Genomic DNA, 20,376 nt, shown 5'->3' with positions numbered 1-20,376 from the left:
ACTCCTAATAAATAACGATAATCGCCTCAATAAAATGGATTGCGTAAACATAGTGAAGTGCTTTACAATAGTGGAAGGATAGATGAGGAAACTCATCTCTGCCTCCACCAATATGTAGAACCGAATGCAGGGTGCTTCACACGAATTTCCTCTGTAAATATTAAGTAGATCACATTGGATAACGGCGTCTGCCAGGCATATAAACAATAAGGCCGGTATGTGGTTTAATAGAGCGGTGACTCAAGTTATTTCACGTGTGTTCAGGAGCCAGTAACCCAGGTCTTTGGTTTCATTTAATTGGTTCTCTCGAATCGCTCAGGACACAACAACGCCGTGCTAGCGCAAGGGGAATGAGTTTTATTTGTGTGTGGGGGTGGGAGAAAACAAACACTGACGGATACAGGTGACACTAATGAATAAATCAGGTTTCTGTGCTGAGCGCGCTGTTTGGTCTGTGAGGTTACGGGAGCAGAGCGCCACGGGGACACAACCCTTCACCGCTGCTGGAAAGGGGCCTATATCAGTGCAGCTAGTAGCTTAATTTAAGCTTACCAAACAGTTGTCCAAGGCGGGCCCTTCCACGACTGGGACTTGCTTCTTGAGTTCGTAAAGTTACCTGTGACCTACCATAAGGTCCATTGAGTGTTGGGAATACTTAAACAATGTTTAGGAGATCTATTGTTAAAAAATTCAAAACGAGGGAAAAGTCATAACGTTAGTTGGCACCAGCTAATTATGGCGGTTTCGGCCAGCGGTTTCGGCCGCCACTGGCAGACAGAACCGTTAATTCGAAATATCAGATTTGCATGTTGTTTTTGTTATCTTTTCTACTAATTCTGACCACACTTTACAATGGTATCCACATTAGGGTATATTATAAATTATTTTCATTAATTCTCGACCATAATAAATCATAACCTATTTATATTTTGCCGCATGAATGGTCACTATGTTGTGAAGGTGCAATTTCATTTAATGGACTTTTTTGGGAGGGTAATGTAAGCGTTTCATATAAATTTTCATATAATTTTGCTATTATATTCAGCAAGTTAGGCCTACACGGTGCCCAATGTTTAAAACGACGCAATACACCATTAGTAAAATCTTGATTAGTTTGAGAACACACACACATTTGTTCATTCACACCAAGGAAAACGCACACACAAGAGCACGAACGTGGACATGCACACACATTAGGCAGCAATTCCACTCTGCATCCATTAGATCTGTCATGCATCATTACAGAACCTCAGCACCATCATCAGTAAAGGCCCAGCCCATTATAATGGCACTGACAGATCTTTTCTCATTTCAGCACACTGCAATCTTTCTGTTCCATTCAGAGATGATTCAAACCCATCCAGGGAGTGGGAAGAAACTAGACTCAAAACCCCGAGGTCACAGCTTTGAATCACCTGTGTTGTCATTCCTTTGAGGAAGCGTCTAGGCAAACTGCTTCCATAAGCCTTCGGCTTCATGAATGAGGACCTGCTGTCTGAAAATAGAGGGTATTAAACATGGAATTTGTGTACTACAAGCTTGGATTCAAAGGGAAATGTGAATGTAGCCTGAAAGACAAAGTGCACTGTCTGTTTGGTAAACTGAGCATTTCCTATGATGGTATGGCGAGTAGTTTACTCTCTCCTGCCAGGAAAGCATCCTTTCTTAGTGGCCATTAGCAAGTTAAACACAAATGTTGACGGGTATAGACCTAGCACCTACCAACTCAGTTGCCCTCTGGAATGCATCCATGGAGAACATGGTGGAGAAGAAGGGTTAGAAGCAGCGCTACAGCTAGCACTGGATTCACAAGGAATATTTATATGAATATGAATATGAATATTTAATTAATGGGTTTTAAACTGAATAATTAACAAATAATTCAGCTCATGTAAAAACTTTTACAAGTCAAGGTTCCTGGGGTTATGAAAAAAAATCTGTTTGAGGAAGAAGAAATGTATTCTGGGAGGAAGGCCATCGGCCCCAGCAGGAAAACCAACTACTGAGAATGAAAGTACCTCAAGAAGCATCATCGGTCTTCCTTTTATATTTATTTCTGGCAGTTTTAACATGCTTGCTACACAAAATATGCAGCAAGTGATCACCACTAATGGAAGGATCAAAATGTTATTTTAGACCAACAGCGCCATTTGCTGGTCATGCAGCACACAGATGTTAACTTGGTAGATACCTTGCTCATGCAATTCCACAGCACTGATGAAACAGTTTGAGAGGAACACAGACCCCTCAGGGCAAAGCAAAAAGATTCTGACCTACCACCCCCCCCCCCCCTCTGAACATAAGGTGACCATGATGTTGAGCATTTGAAAATTGATGCTTTTCTCATGGGTAGTTTTATGCCCTTTTCAGCTTAACATATCAGCAGAGCTTCCTTTGTAGACAATTTTATATATTTCACTATTTGTATTTGTATTTTTCTCTGACCTCGGCAATCGGTTATATTTTTTACTTTTTTATGCTGTGATATTGCATTGTGCCATTACCCATTTCTTATGTTTGCCGATATAAACAGTTTGTCAGGCTGATAAAAATAAAACGAAAAACTGAAAATAGGAACTTGCCAAGCCATGAGGAAGCGGGTGTCTGTGAACACATTAAAAAATGGTCTACACAGCTCTACCTGCACTGAAGGTTTATTATACCGCAGTGAATGGAAATGAAGAAAACCTTTGCCTATTATCATGCTGCCGGAGAATGCCTCCTCACTGTGCAAGATGCTTCTATTTCTGTCTATTTTATTATTTGCGGGCACCATTTTTAAACACCTTTCTAAAGTAATGACAGCATGCTGTGTAAATGGAGGCCAGAGTACCCAAGGATGAGAGATTTCAGAGAGGAGAGGGGAACAAAGGTTTTTATTTTAGTTAAATACTTCTGTGTACAGCACTTCAGTTTTTATTGCTGCATGTTTGTAAAAGAAAAGCTTTTAAGTTCTCACGATTAAGCTAGCTTGTTTCACCTTTATAGTTCATAAAAACTATATTAAGTTTAGGACATAGAACATATTTCTGGACAGTTGTAAAGGTAGTGTGATACTTAAAACTGCCATTGTTGAGAAATTGTGAGTGATTCACACAAATGTCAGAAATACAGGACTGAAACTCAGAACCAAAGGGAGTTTTTCTGAAAGCAAATCACAATTTTAAAAAATATATTATCTGCTGCCAAAAATAAATGTTTCATAAACATTACTTTCACTGGAGCACAATTAATCCAAAGTCAACACAGGACTTGGCTGAGAAGGCTGTAAAAGCCAACAACAGCTACAGACCCACTTTATGAACACATCCATTATTACAGAAATCAAACATGAAACATGAAAGGGAAAAAGGATGAACACAAATCCAAGTGGAAAGAAAACGTGATGAAATACTGGAGCGCCAGCAAATATATGCCAGAATTCCTGACTTTACATTCATCCGTTAAAGTCTTCTGCCATAATTCTGATTGTAAACACGAGTGGCAATACTCAGGAGTGGAGTAAGACCTCTATGAATTTTATTGCAAGAATAGTCCTAAGCTTCAGTTTCTTAATACCTATCCAAACACAGGGCCTCCCACATGGTCACTTTATAAGCCTTTAAGTTTGGGCAGGGAACATAAAGGCTTAATTAAAAGTCAGAGTCCAAATCGAACTGCTAAGGACGTGCCATGATGGGAGTTTCGCTGAGAGCAAAACTGTCAGAGCAGATGCGGGACATGCCGTGTCCACTGGGGGCACTGTTGGAGCAATGACTTCAGTGAAGACTGGTTCTCTAACCCACGCACAAGTAAAAAAGATTCTAGTCCAGAATAGCTTCTGTGCACCTCACAAAAGAAAAGTGTTTCCTTTCAATGTGCAATTAGACTAAAAACAGAGCTTGGGTCAATAAAACCCCTTTTTTTCCATTATGCTTCTCGCTCGATGTTCAAGACGTACTGTGAGAGAAAAAATAGAAACTGCCTCGAGAGATATTGGCGTTTAAGATTTCCATGGTTACAGGAATTGCAGAAGAAAGTGTCATGTGAAATGTTTCTTGCATCCATCCATTTGTAGTCTCTCTCTCTCGCGCGCGCGCGCGCACGCACGCACGCACGCACGCACGCACGCACGCACGCACGCACGCACGCACGCACACACACACGCACACATTGATTTGGAACAGTTTTTCTGTTCCCTACCCTTCACATGCTCAAATGTTGAATTCAAACATTAACACACCATCCAATACCTCAGCATGTGCACTGCACCCCAGGTCGCATACATAGCTGTACCATTTTATTCCACTGGTGGGAAAATGGATAACAAAGGGTAAATGGTATTTTTCACCATACATATTTTGAGACCAACCCAAATCCCCAACAGTGGATTGCGAAATTCCATTTTGGGTAAGTTCATGAGGCGATGTCCCTTAAATGGTCAAAGGACAAACTCAGACCGCTACTGATGGAATCATCAGTCGCTGCAGACCGTAACCAATGGCGGTACCGGATGTGCCCACGGACACACCCCTGGGCGGGGCCCCACTCGACTGCAGTGCAGCTGCAGCTGCAGCTGGGTGGAGGGGGCGGGGGCGGAGGGCGGAGCTAGAAGGGACGCTGGAGGAAGGCGATTGGAGGAGAGCCCACGCTGCGGGGGCTGTGCAGGTGCGACTCGTAGGATCCGGGCGTCATGCCAACAACGCCGTCCGTCTGGACTGACTCGCCCCTCAGGAAATCGTCCTCCTCCTCTGCTGAGCCCTGCAACAGAGCAGCCAGACCCAATCAGCACCCAGAACCACCCAACACCCACAAATCAGCACCCAGATCCACCCACTGCCCAACAATCAGCACCCAGACTCACTCACTGCCCAACAACTCGGCCTTTCCTGCATTGTGCTTTTGTGGTTGTAACTAAAAAGGAATTTTCTTGAGCCGCGGTGGCGCAGCAGGCTAAGATGCAGCGGACTTGCGGTTGCAGTTGCACACCGCGGACCGGGGCTCTCGTGGAGCGGCATAATTGGCTCGCTGCTCCAGAGGAGGGGCTTGGCAGGGTTAGTGGGATCACCGCATACAGCGCCCTGGAGCGCCTCGGAGTAACGGTCTAATTGAGACGAGACGGCTTGGAGAAGGCCTGTCACAAGAACTTACTGGGCTGCCAAGGGGCCGTAAGGCGGTGTATCTCCAGCTAGCACCAACTGGATTAGATAGGGTATAATTGGCTACCAAATTGGGAGATAAATTGGCCAAAAAAAGGAATTTGTCAAACCATGAGGAAGCAGAAGTCTCTGTACCTATTTACCTACATCGAAGGCTTATTATATCACAGCGAATGGGAATTAAGGGCCACTGCAGAGCCAACCAATCAAGTTTCCCGGGACAATCACCTGTCTGACTGGCTTCTTGGGAGAATCCACTTCACAGTCACCTGGCTCCTCCCACACCTGGTACAGCGGCTCAATGAACTTCCCTGACCTGGACACAGAGCCAAAGTCAGGACCACACAATGTGCAAAACATACTGTCAAACACTGTCAGATACTACGCTATCAGACACAAATACTATCCAGCTCAATACACAAACAGATGAGATGGATATCGGATATTATCAGAATTATTTTATTGCTATTTTAAATTCTGGGAGAAATTCACATTACTTCCGAAACGGTTTGCTTGTACAGAAACATTGCAGATTGTATCGGGGGTGAACACCAGTCAATGGCTTGCTAATTTAACACCCTGTGAAAGACCTTCACAGTGAAAGACCTTCAACTATAGGTATATTATAGCTTTTTGCTTAAAAGATGGATACATTTCACTCAAAAACACAAAAAACGTATTTCCTTTCTTTGTTAACATCAGAAAGGAAGCTCTGTAAAAAGGCGGGAACCCTGGTGGCAGAGTCTGGTACCTCTTCAGCAGGTAGGGGTCGAAGGGGAAGAAGCTGTCGAGCGGGTTGGTGTTGGTGGGCGTGCTGCTGCCTCCCTGACTGCTCCGCACCGTGGGCAGCATGAGCCGGTTGTTCCTCTCGATGATGGTGTAGCAGAACACCAGCTGGTACTTCCTACAGGCGGAGGAAAGCACAGACGGGCAGCTCACCGACCAGTCAACTTCACAGCTACCGGTTATCATAGTTGGTTCCAGCACTTGTTCGTACTGTTACCGGCTCGAAGTGCTCAGCCTCTTCCCTAATACGGCTCTCATTAACCTGCTAATTTAGCAGGTTACCCATATAGCTTATATGTGTTGCACAGCAGCACCAACCACAGCAACAGGTGGTATACCCTCTTACCTGGTGACAGTGTCAGCCAATGACTTGATGGTGGAGCCTTACCTGGTGATGGCAGCAAACATGTTGGTGACAGCAGGCAGGCAGACCTTCAGTGGGTTGAGCCGGCACATGACAATCCGCTCCAGGTTCAGGCTCTGCAGATAGGCCAGCCCTGGGAACACAGACACACACCACTGAAACCTGCAAGTGAACACACACACACAGACAGACACAGACACAGACACAGACACAGACACAGACACAGACACAGACACAGACACAGACACACAGTGCCAAGGGAAAATACATGCACATACACACCAGAACACACATTAACACAGTGAGACAGCGAGACATGCACACAGCCCTGAGCAGACACACTTGGGCAGCACTGGGCGCCCTGTTCCTACGTTCGCACCCATTGCTCCTTCGCGCTTTCCGTGGGCCTCTCACCTTGGCGCATGCTCCCCTCTAAGATGGCGCGGTGTCGGAAGATGAGGGTGTAGAAGACCGTCTGGCAGGCGGTGTAGAAGGGCCCGTGCAGGGCCACGTCACAGAAGCCCTTCGCACCCGAGTCCTGGCCGTCGATGTAGCGATGCAGCCACGGGACCAGCAGGTCCAGACACGCCCTCACCGTGCTGCGGGACCAGAGTCGCACGATTGGTCGACACCGCGTCGCTCAAATACATCAGCGTATCAGGGAAGAGTACACCAACATCACAGGTACGAGGTTATGGAGGTTAGGGTGATGTACTGTGGAGGGAGGGTAGGGTGTAGGCAGTAGTGGGTAGGGGGTTAGGTGAAATGTTGGGTAGGGAGCAGGAAGCAAGGAAGATAGCAGGTAGGGTATAGGGTGGGCAGAGAGTAGAAGATAGGGAATTGGGTGAATGGCTGTGGGGAAGGGTGTTGTGGAGGGTTCAGAGTAGAGGATAGTGGGTAGGGAGATTGGGGAAGGGAGATCAAGTAGAGAGCAGGGGATAGTAGACTGAGATATTGAGAAGGGATGTTATGGAGGACACAGAGTAGGGGATAGTAGGTAGGGAGGATAAAGAAGATGGGGTCTAGGGAGGATAAGCACACTCACGCAACGGGCAGGAATTTGGCTCGCGCCAGGAAGCTGCCGATGTAGCCAGCGACTGCCTGCCGTAAGATGGCCGGCTGGGTGGGGCTCTGCATAATCTTCCACAGGTGCTCCAGAAAGGCCTCGGCCAGGCCCTGAGAGAGTGAACGTGTCACCACACAAACCCCACTGCCACCTCACCTGAACACTTGAACACTTGAACAATCATCATATCAACTGCACATTCAGATATATAAACCATGACAAACCAGAGGTGTAATAATAATGATAGTAAAAATGTGGCAGCTAACATGCTAACATCCCTTTGATTCCCTTCAAGACAGCAAACGTTCACAGCCAACTATGTTTGCAGCAGTTACTGTTGAACGATTTTAAATGAACGGTTCACCACCTGACGCATTTTGAATACAAATGGCGCGACGTAGAGCCAACAATGCCATCTAGCTGATTCGTTGCTTATCTATGATATATTTTTTAACATAAGAACAAATATTTTATTTGTGTATTAAACCACCAAATAATTGTCAGCTTTTGTTCTCTCTGCGTCTTCCCCGTCGGCAGCCATTTCTGTTCACGGCGCACTACCTTTTCAAATTGTTCGCAAAGGTTAGCTAACGTCAGCGATCTTGAACGCTCCTCAGCACACATACTAACACATGCACAGCAGCACGTACACGCGTGTCGATATGTTACAGGATTCTTCCTCACCAGGCGGAAGCTGCAGAAGTAGAAGAGGGCATACTGCACGTGGCTGGAGGCGTGGGTGGGCAGGACCAGCTTGTCGAACGCGGAGACCAAGTCTCTGTACAGCTCCTTGGTACGGTCCAACTCCAAGCAACCTGGGAGACCGCAGGACACCCAAACGCAACCACATCACAGCACAGTAAACACTCGGCACACAATAACCCAACCATATTAGAGCGCATTCCACAAGCACCAGCTGTCGGCTAAATGACCGACTACACACCTCTGTATTACGGGCTACTCATATATGCCAGCTACTACAGGCTTATATTAACATTTGCTAACTTATTTAGCAAAAATGTCAATAGAACAACTCCCCACCAAGAACAACCCTAGCTGGCTACTTTTCTCAATTGGCTGGCCACTCACAAATTTGGGGAACACAAATTTGCACACTACAGTACACACACACAAACAAAACAAGTTTGCAATTAACGTTCACCTCACACACAGTGGGAGGGCCCCTCACCGTTCACGTGGCAGGCATCCTTTATGTAGGACAGCAGCACCCCCATGAGCGTGTCCAGCCGGTCCGCTACCGGGTGAGCCATCGTGCCGACCCCTGCTGTCCCGGAGGCCTTAGCCTCTGGACCCTCATCTTCATCCTAAAATTCACATAATGGAGATCAGACAAAACATTCTCAATATGAGCCCCTTTCAATCACCAAACTCTCTATTACCATAATACTGATGGCAAACAAGAGCCGAGAGATACAATTTCAGATTCAGGGCTTCACGGAGATAATTATGATAATGTTGCCTTGTCTTATTTAAAAATGCGTGTAGTGTGGCTCTGTGCACAAAGGAAGAAAACCCAAGGGAACGCATCTGCTTGTAACGTGCCCACCCTTTCCCGAATGCAGTCCCCCAAGAAAACAAGACTACAGTGCGTGCTTAGTAACGACACCTTCCCCAGGGGTCAATTAGGCTACAGGTGACGCCCCAGAAAGCCACCATCGGAGTGGAATCTTTCGAGAGGCTGAGCATCTTGTGTGGCGACGCTGCTAACAGTGCCCAGGGGCAGGGTGAGGGATTTTACACTTCCTGTTTTTTTTTCTGTGCCAGAGAATAGAATGCTTAATTCTGAGTGCAGAGGCAGAGGGAGGTAATAATCCTAGACGATTTATTGTTATTCGACGCAAACTGAACACATCATAGAAGGCATATAAAGCAACAACATTTTTCGAATATAAACCCAAGAAGGAGAATAAAAGATTAAGCGGTCAGGGCTGGTTACCATGTCAAAGAGACATTCGTCCTGCTCCCCGTCCCTTTCAGCCTGCTGGGCGGAGTTTTCCTCCATTTCCTCAATGTCACTGCGAGGGGCACTGGCCTGCAACGACACCACACACCTGAACACACCTGAACACTTAACGTCACCCTACAGTACCCTCTGGGTCCTATGAGGCTTCTATGGATGAATTAAATTTACATTATATTACATTACATTATTGCCATCTGGCAGACACTCTTACCCAGAGTGACATACAGTTGATTAGACTAAGCAGGAGACAATCCTCCCCTGGAGCGATGCAGGGTTAAGGGCCTTGCTCAAGGGCCCAACGGCTGTACGGATCTTATTGTGGCTACACCGGGATTAGAACCACCAACCTTGCGTGTCCCAGTCATTTACCTTAACCATTACGCTACAGGCCACCCTACAACAGCACTTATTAATCACAGGTTCATTCTGACTAACTGCATTTGTATGTAAACCATGCATAGTCCAGCGTTTATTTAGGAAAACTAATTTCTGATTAGTGTGGACACCTAGTTACTAAAACAAACATCCGCAGAGGTGTCCAAAGAAAAGGCAAATGGCAGCAAACCATATATTCCTTCTACTCTCAAAAACCCTTCATATTTGAAGGGTTTAACTCTAAAAGCTTATGAGACAGGCAGGATATTAAAGCATATGTATGGCACTGGCTCCACGCTGGCCCCACCCCAACCTCAGGGCAAAGTCACACATCCTCTCACAAGAAGTATACTTCTAGGGCAATGACATCACCTCAATTCATTTTCAATGAAAGTTGATTCTTCACATCGACTAGGCATGTAGGGAACATGATGCAATAACCAATGAGATCAAAGAACTGACATTCACATTTCATTTCCCCCTTCCATAACGCTGTTCCAGGATGCATTAATTACTACTGTATCGGGATTTCCCCATAGTGTACGATTTTAATGATGCAATGAACACAGTGTCAAAAATAGAAGTCACGCCCACACAAGCAATCAATTGTGAAAGGCGAGAGCGATGCCAGGCGATCTCGATGGAGGATGTGTGGCTTCGCCCGCGCCCGCGCCCGGTGGGTACCGCCCCAGAGGGCAGGATTACTCACGTCCAGTTTGAGCATTCTGCCGATGACCAGCTCCAGCACTTCTTTACGCAGCGCCGGGAAGTACACCGTCACACGGAGGAGGTTATGCACATAGCACTCCTACAGAGCACGCCACATTAGAACATACATACTTACACAAATACTGTACATACACCTATACATGGCACGGCACAACCACACGTTCATACACACACTTCCATTCATAACCCTCATACACAATAGCACATTAGAGTTTGTACGCACACAAACATACCCTACAGCTGTATATAGCACTCCTACAGAACACACCAAATTAAAGCATACATACATCCTGTACATACACCTCCTACAAAACATGATATTCATAACTCTCATACACACACACAAACATACCCTACTGCTGTATAAAGCACTTGTACAGAACACAAAATGTCCTAGCAGTACAATACAACACAAATTCATCATGTATGCATCAGAAGACAGACAGACAGACAGACAGACAGACAGACAGACAGACAGACAGACAGACAGACAGACAGACAGACAGACAGACAGACAGACAGACAGACAGACAGACAGGGTTTAAAAAAAGGAATGACCAATGACAGGGGCACAATGTGGTGCACCAGCCAGACTCTCACCAGGGTCCTGGAGGACTTCTGCACAAACGGGAAGTTCTCACTCAGAATGGGCATCAGAAACCGGCTGGTGCTGGAAGAACATGTGTTGGAGGTGAACACAAACACACTGAACTGGAGACGGAATATCAGAAAACAGCACTTGTAGATGCGGAAAGGTGCAGTTCAAACTGAACTGGCTTAAACGGACAACGGTGGAATCAATGTTCTTGAATCAACACCAATTACGAATTCAGCATTCTGCCCATCATCAAAGTTGAAAGTCTTGAGTAAAATCAAACACTGTTATTCCTAGGTTGGGGGGGGGGGGGGTCTCATCAATCGCCTTTCCCCATCCCCCTCCCACTTACACTCCTGTTCCATTGTGGCAAGGCCCTCCGTGCATTCAGGGTAGCACTACAACTTCAGCCCCGAAACGCTCACAGATGGTTGCAATTGTTTGCTAACGTGGTCTGCTGGCAGAGCTGGGGTGGGCATTTCAGTGACGTGTCGTGTTAAAAGGCCGGTACATTAAGGGGACACACTGTGAAAATGTGGGATGACCCCTGATTCATGTTTCTTTGGGAAGATTGTTACTCACAATGGGACGTATCTGCCAATGACCTGCAGGGCCTGGTGACAGAGCTCAAAGTTCCTGGGCAGGTCTGCATGAAGAGTAAAGGAAAGAAGTTTGGGACAAAGAGATGTTGATTTGCAATAAAACATTTAAAAAGGAATGCACATGAATTGTATATGAAGTAGGCCATAAACCTGTGTTGCAGAAAAAAATAATTATTTCATATGTCCTGTTCTTGTAAACGCTTATGATACCACAAAAACACACAAGCTCAACTAGCACACAAGCCTCAATCAGCCAAGAGGAAATTAATTTACAGTCTCATCAACTGGGCAATGTTTACACAAAGACATTCCTAAAAAAATACAGTGTAGACTTCAGTGAGTTTGAATGACACTGCCTGCAGATATTCTGGAAATGAATTTAGCTTCCTATATTGATTTATGTCTTAAATATGACGTGGCTAACGACAGCCGGCATGTTAGCCATGTCACCCATGTTAGCAAAGACCTGGGCTGGATTTGATTCCACTTTTCCACATTTCCTTCAGTTCCCCTCTGCCCTCGAGTGAGCCATTTTGAGAACTTTTTGACGTGCAACAAGTGACCTGAACAGGTTCCCCGCAAGCGAGGATAGATGAGGAACAAACCAAAAACGGAAAAGAACTGCCCTCGGGTGTGTGCGTGAATATTTTTTTGGTAGGATGACTTCCTGAAACCTTCACTCAAAATGCGCTCATTAATTATACACAAATCTTCCAAACTCATCGAACAGAAAAAAATATCACCGACTCATTTTGACAGCCACTCATTTTCCTTAGCATGTGGAGCATTGTATTGTATGACTGCCTTCTTGCAGCATGCTTGCAATTGAAGAAATTAGCAAGGGAATACAAGCTCCCTCCCTTTTCATAAATTATTATACCACTTCGGGGGGATTTCTTCCTTGAAGCAAGGAAAGTGAATGTGAGGAAGAAAGCATGAAATCCAGCCCTACTTTCATCATCGTCATCTGAGTCGGAGATGTCCACGTCCCCCTCCCGGATCACCGCTCGCCCTGTGGAATAGACACTGAATCAGTAAATATCACCTCTTCACAGGACGCAGGTACAATTTGAGGATGCAGCAAAAAAATGCAAATAAATAAACTCACCGGGCGTAAAGTTTGAGACAACCATTTTAAGACAAGACCGGAGGTAGACCGTCTGAGCGGAAACCAGGTTGCTAAGGAACGCCAGGTATTCCTCCACGACCGCCGTGCTTCGGCCGAGCCATGGCAACCTCTGCGCTCAAAAGCAGCCCAGTGGAAACAATTCATTAGCTATGACACTAGAAACGTGCGTTTAAACAGTCGCTCTTAGATGTATTTGAGAAATTCTATTTTTTCTTCCTCACCAAAACAACGTATACCAGTTGCTCGTGGTCTTTTGTGAGCTGTGTCACACAGTTACGAAACTCCTGGAGCCAGTTAATAATCTGTCCATCCTGAAACCAACAGAAAAAAAATGTTTTTGGTTGTGAAAAACACAGTATCCCAGGTTGCTCAGTTGGATTAGGTAGTTGGTATACAGTCCTAAAATGTCTTCTTGTCATGAAGAATGCCTAACCTGCAAGCGTAGAAATGAGTTACCATGGCAGCTTCCACATTCCACACCAACTGCAGGTTGCAGCACCACAGCACCTTGGATTTTTCACATTTTCTGTGTGTTGGTAGACAATTAACTTATGAGATATAAAATTCTTTACAAAGTTATGGACCTAAATGGACTAAATATTAGTTTGTCCAATGGTGTGATTTTCATTGTGACACCCAGCAAATTAGAAATGGCTCAACCGGGAAATTTCGAATGAAGTTTTCAGGAATTCCACATCTCATGATTGTCTACCAAAACACAGAAAAACAGAAAAAATAAAGAGGACCTGTTGTGCAACTTCCTTGAGCTGCCATGGAATGGCCCTTAAGATGTTACTGCATTTCGATCACACCTACCATGCATCAAATAAAAACATGACAATCACACACTCAATCTGTTTGTAATGTCATCATAGCATGGAATATTTAAGAACATGCTATGAACCTTTTAGAAACAAACTGCAGGCTACACTTGAGGTTTAAGTAGAGAACCATTAGTCTGGCATGCCAACTTAGGGAGAAAAATGCCCCCTTTTTTAGTTAATAAAACCCAGAAGTAACTTAAACATCATGTGACTGACTACAAGTTCAGTATTCTAGTATCAATTTATGTACTTGAGTATACTTAATGTACTAAAGGTTGGAAAGAAATTAATCTATAAGCATAATTACACTTTCCTGAAGTATTTATATATATAATGGCGTAATAGTTCAAAGGTGAACCAAGTACGCTTTCTTATTTTAAAGAAGAGGGCAATGTTAGTGTGCTTATGGGACGTTGTAGGGTTCACCCTTCAGCCTAAAACTGGTTACACTGTTCACAACTGTCGAAAAGTCCGTGATTCTTCACGATAAGAAGACATTGCACCACAGCGTTGCAACCACAATAACGAAAGGGCTGCAAATATTAATGTAGACTCACCTTAATATCTGGGTCAGTTAACTGGTGTTTTAATAACTCGTAGTCACTGGTGTCACCCTAGAAAACACAGTAAGTTTTAGCCGGCCAGTGAAGTAAACTTTTACGGACACGTCGAAAACCAATATGTGTTAAACGAATAGAGTTGTTATTACCTTTTCGAACTTGGCCAGCGTGTTCACGACATTGCCACCAAATCGCACCGTCTTCATCGGAGGGGTGTTGATGAAATCTCGGTCTTCCAATTCCATGTGAAATTGTAGTCTAGCTGCTGCGAGTTGCAAGCAGTAACATTAGCTAGAGTGGGATGTCTACATACATGCAGATGCGGGGATTACAAAAATCTAACGTTTATACAGCGTCACGTTCAACCACAAATGTTAAAGCACATAATTGCACTTGGCCAGGCTTTTGCACCGTCAACAGGCTAATTAAGCTAGCTAACTTAAGTTAGCACAGTAACGTTAATCCCCTTCCCGGGTGGCAAACATCACGCTGAAATGAATTTGATCTGTTGCACGTGGATGTCATTACAATTACACATAGCCATTTACAAATACGCACAACATGAGGGATGTTACTTGGAATTCCATGTATCGACAACGTGTGTTTTTAAAATAAAATACATGTGTTTGCATGCGTCCCCATTTTGGAAGGAAATGATTTCCGTGCGACCTCTGACCTGGATGTTGTTATTCAGCTAGCTCGTTAGCATGCTAACTTTCTATAGTCTACGCTGCTAACTAAGAAAACGCAGTCCCTGGTTCCGTATGTTTTGCCATATTAAACAAGTAAGTTAGGAAACTAACATGCGCCTCGCGTATTAACTTTGTGTGCACACAACAGATAAACATATCTGACTGCGTGTCGAAGGCTGGGACTTTGCAGGAGTCGTAGAACGCAACAGGGTGTCATATGAACAAAATACCGTTGGAGGTCACTGATCTGAACCATAGACCGTAAAAAAATATCTAAAGCAAGGGAGTTGTGGGTTTTGAAGAACAAAAAAGTTTTACTTCGTTTTGCCTAAATGAACCTCGTGCAAGCCGAACCCAAATTGAGCAATAGCCCGGATCTAATTACAAAAATCATATTTTTAAGACCATAAAATGAGCAAAAGTAACAAGATAAATCGGTTAATAATAATTCATTAATTTTTTTTCACCTACTTCTGCACGGACACATACGGCTGTTTTCATGGAGAAAGATGGGGAATAGATTGCATTTATGTTTGGCCTGGCTTTAGCTACCACAAGATGGCGCTACATGATAAATTGCATCACTTTTAGGGCAACGCTCCAGAGGAAAGTTATTTAAGGATAAACTAAAGAAACTGGAATATTCACAAAGTTTCAAAGTCAAGGGCATTTTCACAACTGTAGCTCAGTTTTTTATCACCAAGTCAATAACTTTGATCAAGGCTGCTGGGCATGCTTTGTGCACCATTCCCTCAAATTACTTATGCTGCTACATGCAGACGTGTTTTCATTCTTACTGTGTTTAGATAAATATCATCTAGATTTATAGAGCTTGAAGACTCTAGTGTTACATCACATTTGTGAAAGATTTGGATCATCCATAATCAAAAACGGACTCTTGTCCAAACCATTTCCCAAATCCCAAAATCTTGACAGAACCGTATCACTTACCATTTTCCTAATCTTAACCCTATATCTTGCTGAACCCTAATTTTAATTTCTAGCTCTTAAATGTATGATTTATCCTTTACAATTAATGGAATAACCTAAATTAACATCAATAAAAGGAATACATTGAAATGTGTTCAATGAAAGATTTTACTGAAAAACTTAAAATATATGGGGCTCTAGTGTTAAGTCCCACTAATAAAAGACATTTAGATCACCAAAAATCTAAATCCTGTGCCAGTCCTTTCCCAAACTCTTAAACACAAACCTAACCCTACACTTACTGCTTTCCTAGGGTCAGAATCTGGTGTAAACAGCATAAATCCATGATTCCATCCAGCCTTCTGAGAACAGTGCAGGCTGGTGGTGGTGGTGTAATGATGTATGGATTATGTGTTGAGGCCCTTTTAATGCCAACCAAGCATCATTTGAATTCAATAGTATAACTAAACATTGTTATTGTAGCATTGGTATAACTAAGTTTACTCTGAAAACTATCTCAGTCCAATAGACATTTGCTTGCATAAATGTGCAGCTGACACATCTACAGGAACTGCGCGATGATCAACTCAGCATGTACCACAATCCATATAAGTTTCTAGCACCTTGTTGAATTGATGGTGTGAAGACTTCAGGCAGTTCTGGAGGCAAACAGAATGAGATACTTTATTCAGATGTACTGAATAAAGTGGGCGCTGAGTGTACTGGCCCGGGAATGGTAAAGGTAACTAACTAAAAATACTGTGCACGTTTGTTATGTACACTCAGTGACTATTTATTAGGTACAGAACCGCCATTTGCTCCCAGATCAGCCCAAATTTGTTGTGGCATGGATTTAATAAGGTGCTGGGAACATTCCTTAGAGATTCTAGTCCCATCCATCCCACACAGTGGCTACATATTAATGATGCAAAATCCCATTCCACCGCATCCCAAAGGAGCTCTATTGGATTGAGATCTGGTGACTATGGACGCTATAGAGTACACATCATTGTCATGTTCATTGAACCAACCTGAGATGATGCGTGCTTTGTGTCATGGCACGTTATTCTGTTGGAAGTAGCTATTAGAAGATGGCAGATTGTGGCCATAAAGGGATGCACATGGTCAACAACAAAACTGAAAGAAAAAGCTGTGGCATTTTAGCTATGCTCAATTTGTAATAAGGGGCTAATTCTCAAGAGATGTGCATGATAATTCCAGGACAGCAGGAGTTCCTGAGGTACTCAAACCACCCTGTCTGGCACCAACAATCACTCCACGGTCAAAGTCACTTAGATTACATATATTCCCCATTCTGACATTTGGTCTGAATAACAATTGAACCTCTTGGACATGTCTGCATGCTTTTATGCATTGAGTTGCTGCCCCTGTGATTGGCTGATTAGATATGTGCATTAACGAGCTGGTGTACAGGTCTACATAATAGAGAGTTCACTAAGTATATATGTAGAATTCATGTTTGTTGGAGTAGTAGGTACCCATATGTGCAATGTGTGTAGGCAAGAAGAAAACTTCCTGTTGCTTTCAAGTGGCACTGAACTTCACCACTAGGCAAACATGGACAGATAAAGATAGTGCAAATGAATGATATTTGTAGGAAAGCTACGGTGTCCAAAGGTCGATGTGCAGAGCTGTAACTTATCACTATGAGAATATACGGGAGGGCATATTATTTCAGAACTGTCATAAAACAATACAATTTCATTTTATTTTTCTCCTTCATATGTACAAAAATTACATGTACAAAAACTGCAAATGTGCAAAAATGATCCTGAATTAGGCTATTCACAATTTACTATGACGCAATACAACTAACAAAATGGACAGAAATCTGAATAAAATTTGGTCCATTCCACAATAATGTAGACAATCTTCCTTTGCGTTGCAGAAGTAGAAATCTCTTGTAAACTGTAGAGAAATAGACCGGATTTCGACGACAACAGCCTGCGTGCGGTGTCAGTGTTCCACGTAATCGCGCATCTCCACTTCAACTGTTGAGCACAAAATAAGAGAAATGTGCTATGAATAATTGTTGATCAACTTCCTCCTTAACAGAGGCAGTCAACGTCGACTACCATAAAAAAAGTGAAATAGCAGTTGAACTGGAATAGACCTATATGTTTATAATAATTCAGAATAACAAGGCTACAGGAAAGACATAGGTCACAAATAAAATATAGGCTAGGCGGCATATAGATCATAAAAACTGATCACCAGAAAAATAATAGGCTATTCTCAAAACAAAATATTATTTTAGTCCACAGTTTTGTCTGATGATCAAATGCTATGGCATGTGTGGGTGGAAGTCGCGTCTCGCGTTTAAAGGATCAAGGCCTCCACTGTACTGCCCTGCACAGTAAATTGGTTAATGGTTAACAGAAAGGCAAATATTCTTTTATATTTTACTGGAAATTAGCCCACACCTCTTCACAAAATGTTGGATTCGCCTTCGATCTTTAGACTAGCAGAAACGTAGGCTAGGCCATAGTCTACAAAAGGTATTGCATTGGAAAAACATTTAAAGCCTACTAGACAACTGCAACGAGGAGGCATGGCAGTGTTAATGCTTTAGAAATAACAACCTTTCGTGGGTCATATGGCCGAGGTTTCCGTAGTGGAGATGGGTGCCGGTTCGCCGTCCACAGCGGCTGATACTGTGTGCAGGTTGTCGCACTGAGCCATGGGAAGCGTCACTGGTGCTTGCCCCTGGGCTTGCATTGGCTGTTGGGGCATGGCATCACGGTCCCCGCCGCGGCTGTGGACCCCGCCGTTCCTTCGGAAGGAATTTCTTACTCTGTAGGACAGACGACTGGACAGGCGCCTTATGACACCGGCGATACCCCTGTCCCGTTTCAGCAAACCCACGTCATCCTCAAGTTCCTCCGGCGGTACCTCGATGTTCCCCGTGTACCAGAATACCCACCAGATCAGGCTCAGGAAGATTATGATAGCGCCGGCGTAGATAAGAAAGTCGTAGAAAAACAGATCCGCGAACACTCCGATCATGAGAATGATCAGCCCTAAAGTATCAAAGGCGACCGCGAGCCAAAAGGCACAGGAACAGCGACCTAGTCCCCGAAGTCTAGTTTCCATGTCGACAAAAAAAAGAGTCAAAATAAAGTTTCACCTTCCAGCTTTTGCTCTTTCTTTCAAAGGATCATTTGGGATCTGTTTTCAAATCCATAAACCTCGAAATATTCCGCCTAGTAGCCTACTCGTTCTGTCGTTACGGGTAGGTACAGGTACGTTTAGGCAGGTGTACTTTCACCGCTACCTGTGTGAGGACGAAAGGAATCGACGCAGGTGGGTGGGGGTGGTGTCGTCACCATCGTCTGACCCAGCAAAATACAAAGGTGAAGGGAATACGGGTGATAAAACCGCGTGAAAGCATACGAAGTGTTAAGATAAAAAAGGATTATAACTGCAAAAAAGGCTGAAATGTTGCTGAAGTTAGGAAAACGTGCTAGACCTCCAGTATTCAAACAGATCTCCGTTTTTCTTCTGTTCCTTGAATTTGGGGATCGTTTTCCATGTTATTGATTTAGGCTATGCATTGGTATAAAAATATTCCATTTGAATATGTTAAAATGTAATAAGCTTGACAGGTCGGTTCTCGGGAAAAGAGTCAAAGTCCTGGGCTGGTGAATAATAAATTTTTATTGCAATAATTTCCTGGTCCAGAAGAGCAATGCACAAGGCAAAACTTAATGCTTTGCTAAACATCTCTTGGTCATTCCAATCTTTATACCTTTTCAAAACTCGTCATCGGAAGGGGGTTGTTCTGTCAAAGATCACAAGATGCCGGCCCCCTCCCCACTCTCACTCGTTCTAAGCTTCACATATTGATTGCTAAGTATCTTTGCATGGTGTATCTATTCTCTATAAGCAATTCACTCTGGCTGATGTTAGCTGATGCATTTTATCATTAATTAGTACAATAATCCATAATGCAAACTATTGTTAATACATTGTCATTCTTTGGTATACATGTTACATTTTAACATGAATTTTAGCATTAAGGCAGGCTCTTCCCTTGACATACAGAGGCTTCCTATCTGTCATTGGCTCTGGTTCACGTGGTCTTTTTCCAAACTAATCTTTTAAAATATGGCCTATCAGAACATTGATATATATTTCATATAAACCGCATAAACTCATCAGACAGGCAAACTTCTGAAATCCAGATTTCACAAAAGCAGAAGTTAAAACAGAGGCCCGTCGCTTAGATCATAAGTCCAAATTTAACAAATGCAGAAGTTCAGACAGAGGCCTGTCTCTACATTTAAGAAGTCTGGCTTCCCAACACCTCCACACCACTTCCCTTTCCTCACGACTTTTTTTTTTTTTTTTCTGCTTTTAATAAGTCTGTTATTCACGCCCTTTCAAAGCAATAGGCCGGCCTTATTCAAATTGAAATTAGAAGCTTATTCTGCTGTAAGCGTATTTAAATATATATTTATGTTAGAACACATTACTATTTTCGTTTTTACGTCTATTTTTCAGATAACTTTTTAAATCAGACTGAAAATACATTGGCATATGTTGTTAAGAACAACAATTCAACCTGTAGACTACCCTTCC

At 43.6% G+C, this 20,376-nt stretch overlaps 2 protein-coding genes across 3 annotated transcripts; both read right to left on the bottom strand.

Moving 5' to 3' along the window:
• Positions 1-2,859: 2,859 nt before the first annotated feature.
• On the bottom strand, positions 2,860-15,340 carry rrn3 (RRN3 homolog, RNA polymerase I transcription factor). 2 transcript variants are annotated; one of them, XM_061223953.1, is made up of 18 exons: positions 15,316-15,340; positions 14,302-14,417; positions 14,150-14,206; positions 12,990-13,079; positions 12,748-12,877; positions 12,592-12,651; positions 11,620-11,683; positions 11,043-11,112; positions 10,423-10,521; positions 9,312-9,407; positions 8,544-8,679; positions 8,039-8,169; positions 7,334-7,464; positions 6,703-6,887; positions 6,313-6,421; positions 5,890-6,042; positions 5,367-5,454; positions 2,860-4,740 (listed from the first exon to the last, which is right to left on the bottom strand). In XM_061223953.1, the coding sequence occupies exons 1-18, from the start codon at positions 15,329-15,331 to the stop codon at positions 4,588-4,590; spliced, it is 1,884 nt and encodes a 627-aa protein (XP_061079937.1). In that variant the 5' UTR covers positions 15,332-15,340; the 3' UTR covers positions 2,860-4,587. The 2 variants fall into 2 exon arrangements, with proteins under 2 accessions (XP_061079937.1, XP_061079938.1); XM_061223954.1 differs by lacking the exon at positions 15,316-15,340 and having other exon boundaries at positions 14,302-14,951.
• A 2,141-nt stretch (positions 15,341-17,481) lies between these two features.
• Positions 17,482-19,493, bottom strand: si:dkeyp-72e1.6 (transmembrane protein 238-like). Its single transcript, XM_061225184.1, has 2 exons — positions 18,378-19,493; positions 17,482-17,786 (listed from the first exon to the last, which is right to left on the bottom strand). The coding sequence occupies exon 1, from the start codon at positions 18,886-18,888 to the stop codon at positions 18,388-18,390; it is 501 nt and encodes a 166-aa protein (XP_061081168.1). The 5' UTR covers positions 18,889-19,493; the 3' UTR covers positions 17,482-17,786; positions 18,378-18,387.
• Between the last annotated feature and the right edge of the window lie 883 nt (positions 19,494-20,376).

Source organism: Conger conger, chromosome 16 (assembly GCF_963514075.1).
Source record: "Conger conger chromosome 16, fConCon1.1, whole genome shotgun sequence".
Classification (NCBI taxonomy): Eukaryota; Metazoa; Chordata; class Actinopteri; order Anguilliformes; family Congridae; genus Conger; species Conger conger.
Note: the sequence above shows the minus strand (reverse complement) of the source record. Positions and strands in the feature narration are given on the sequence as shown.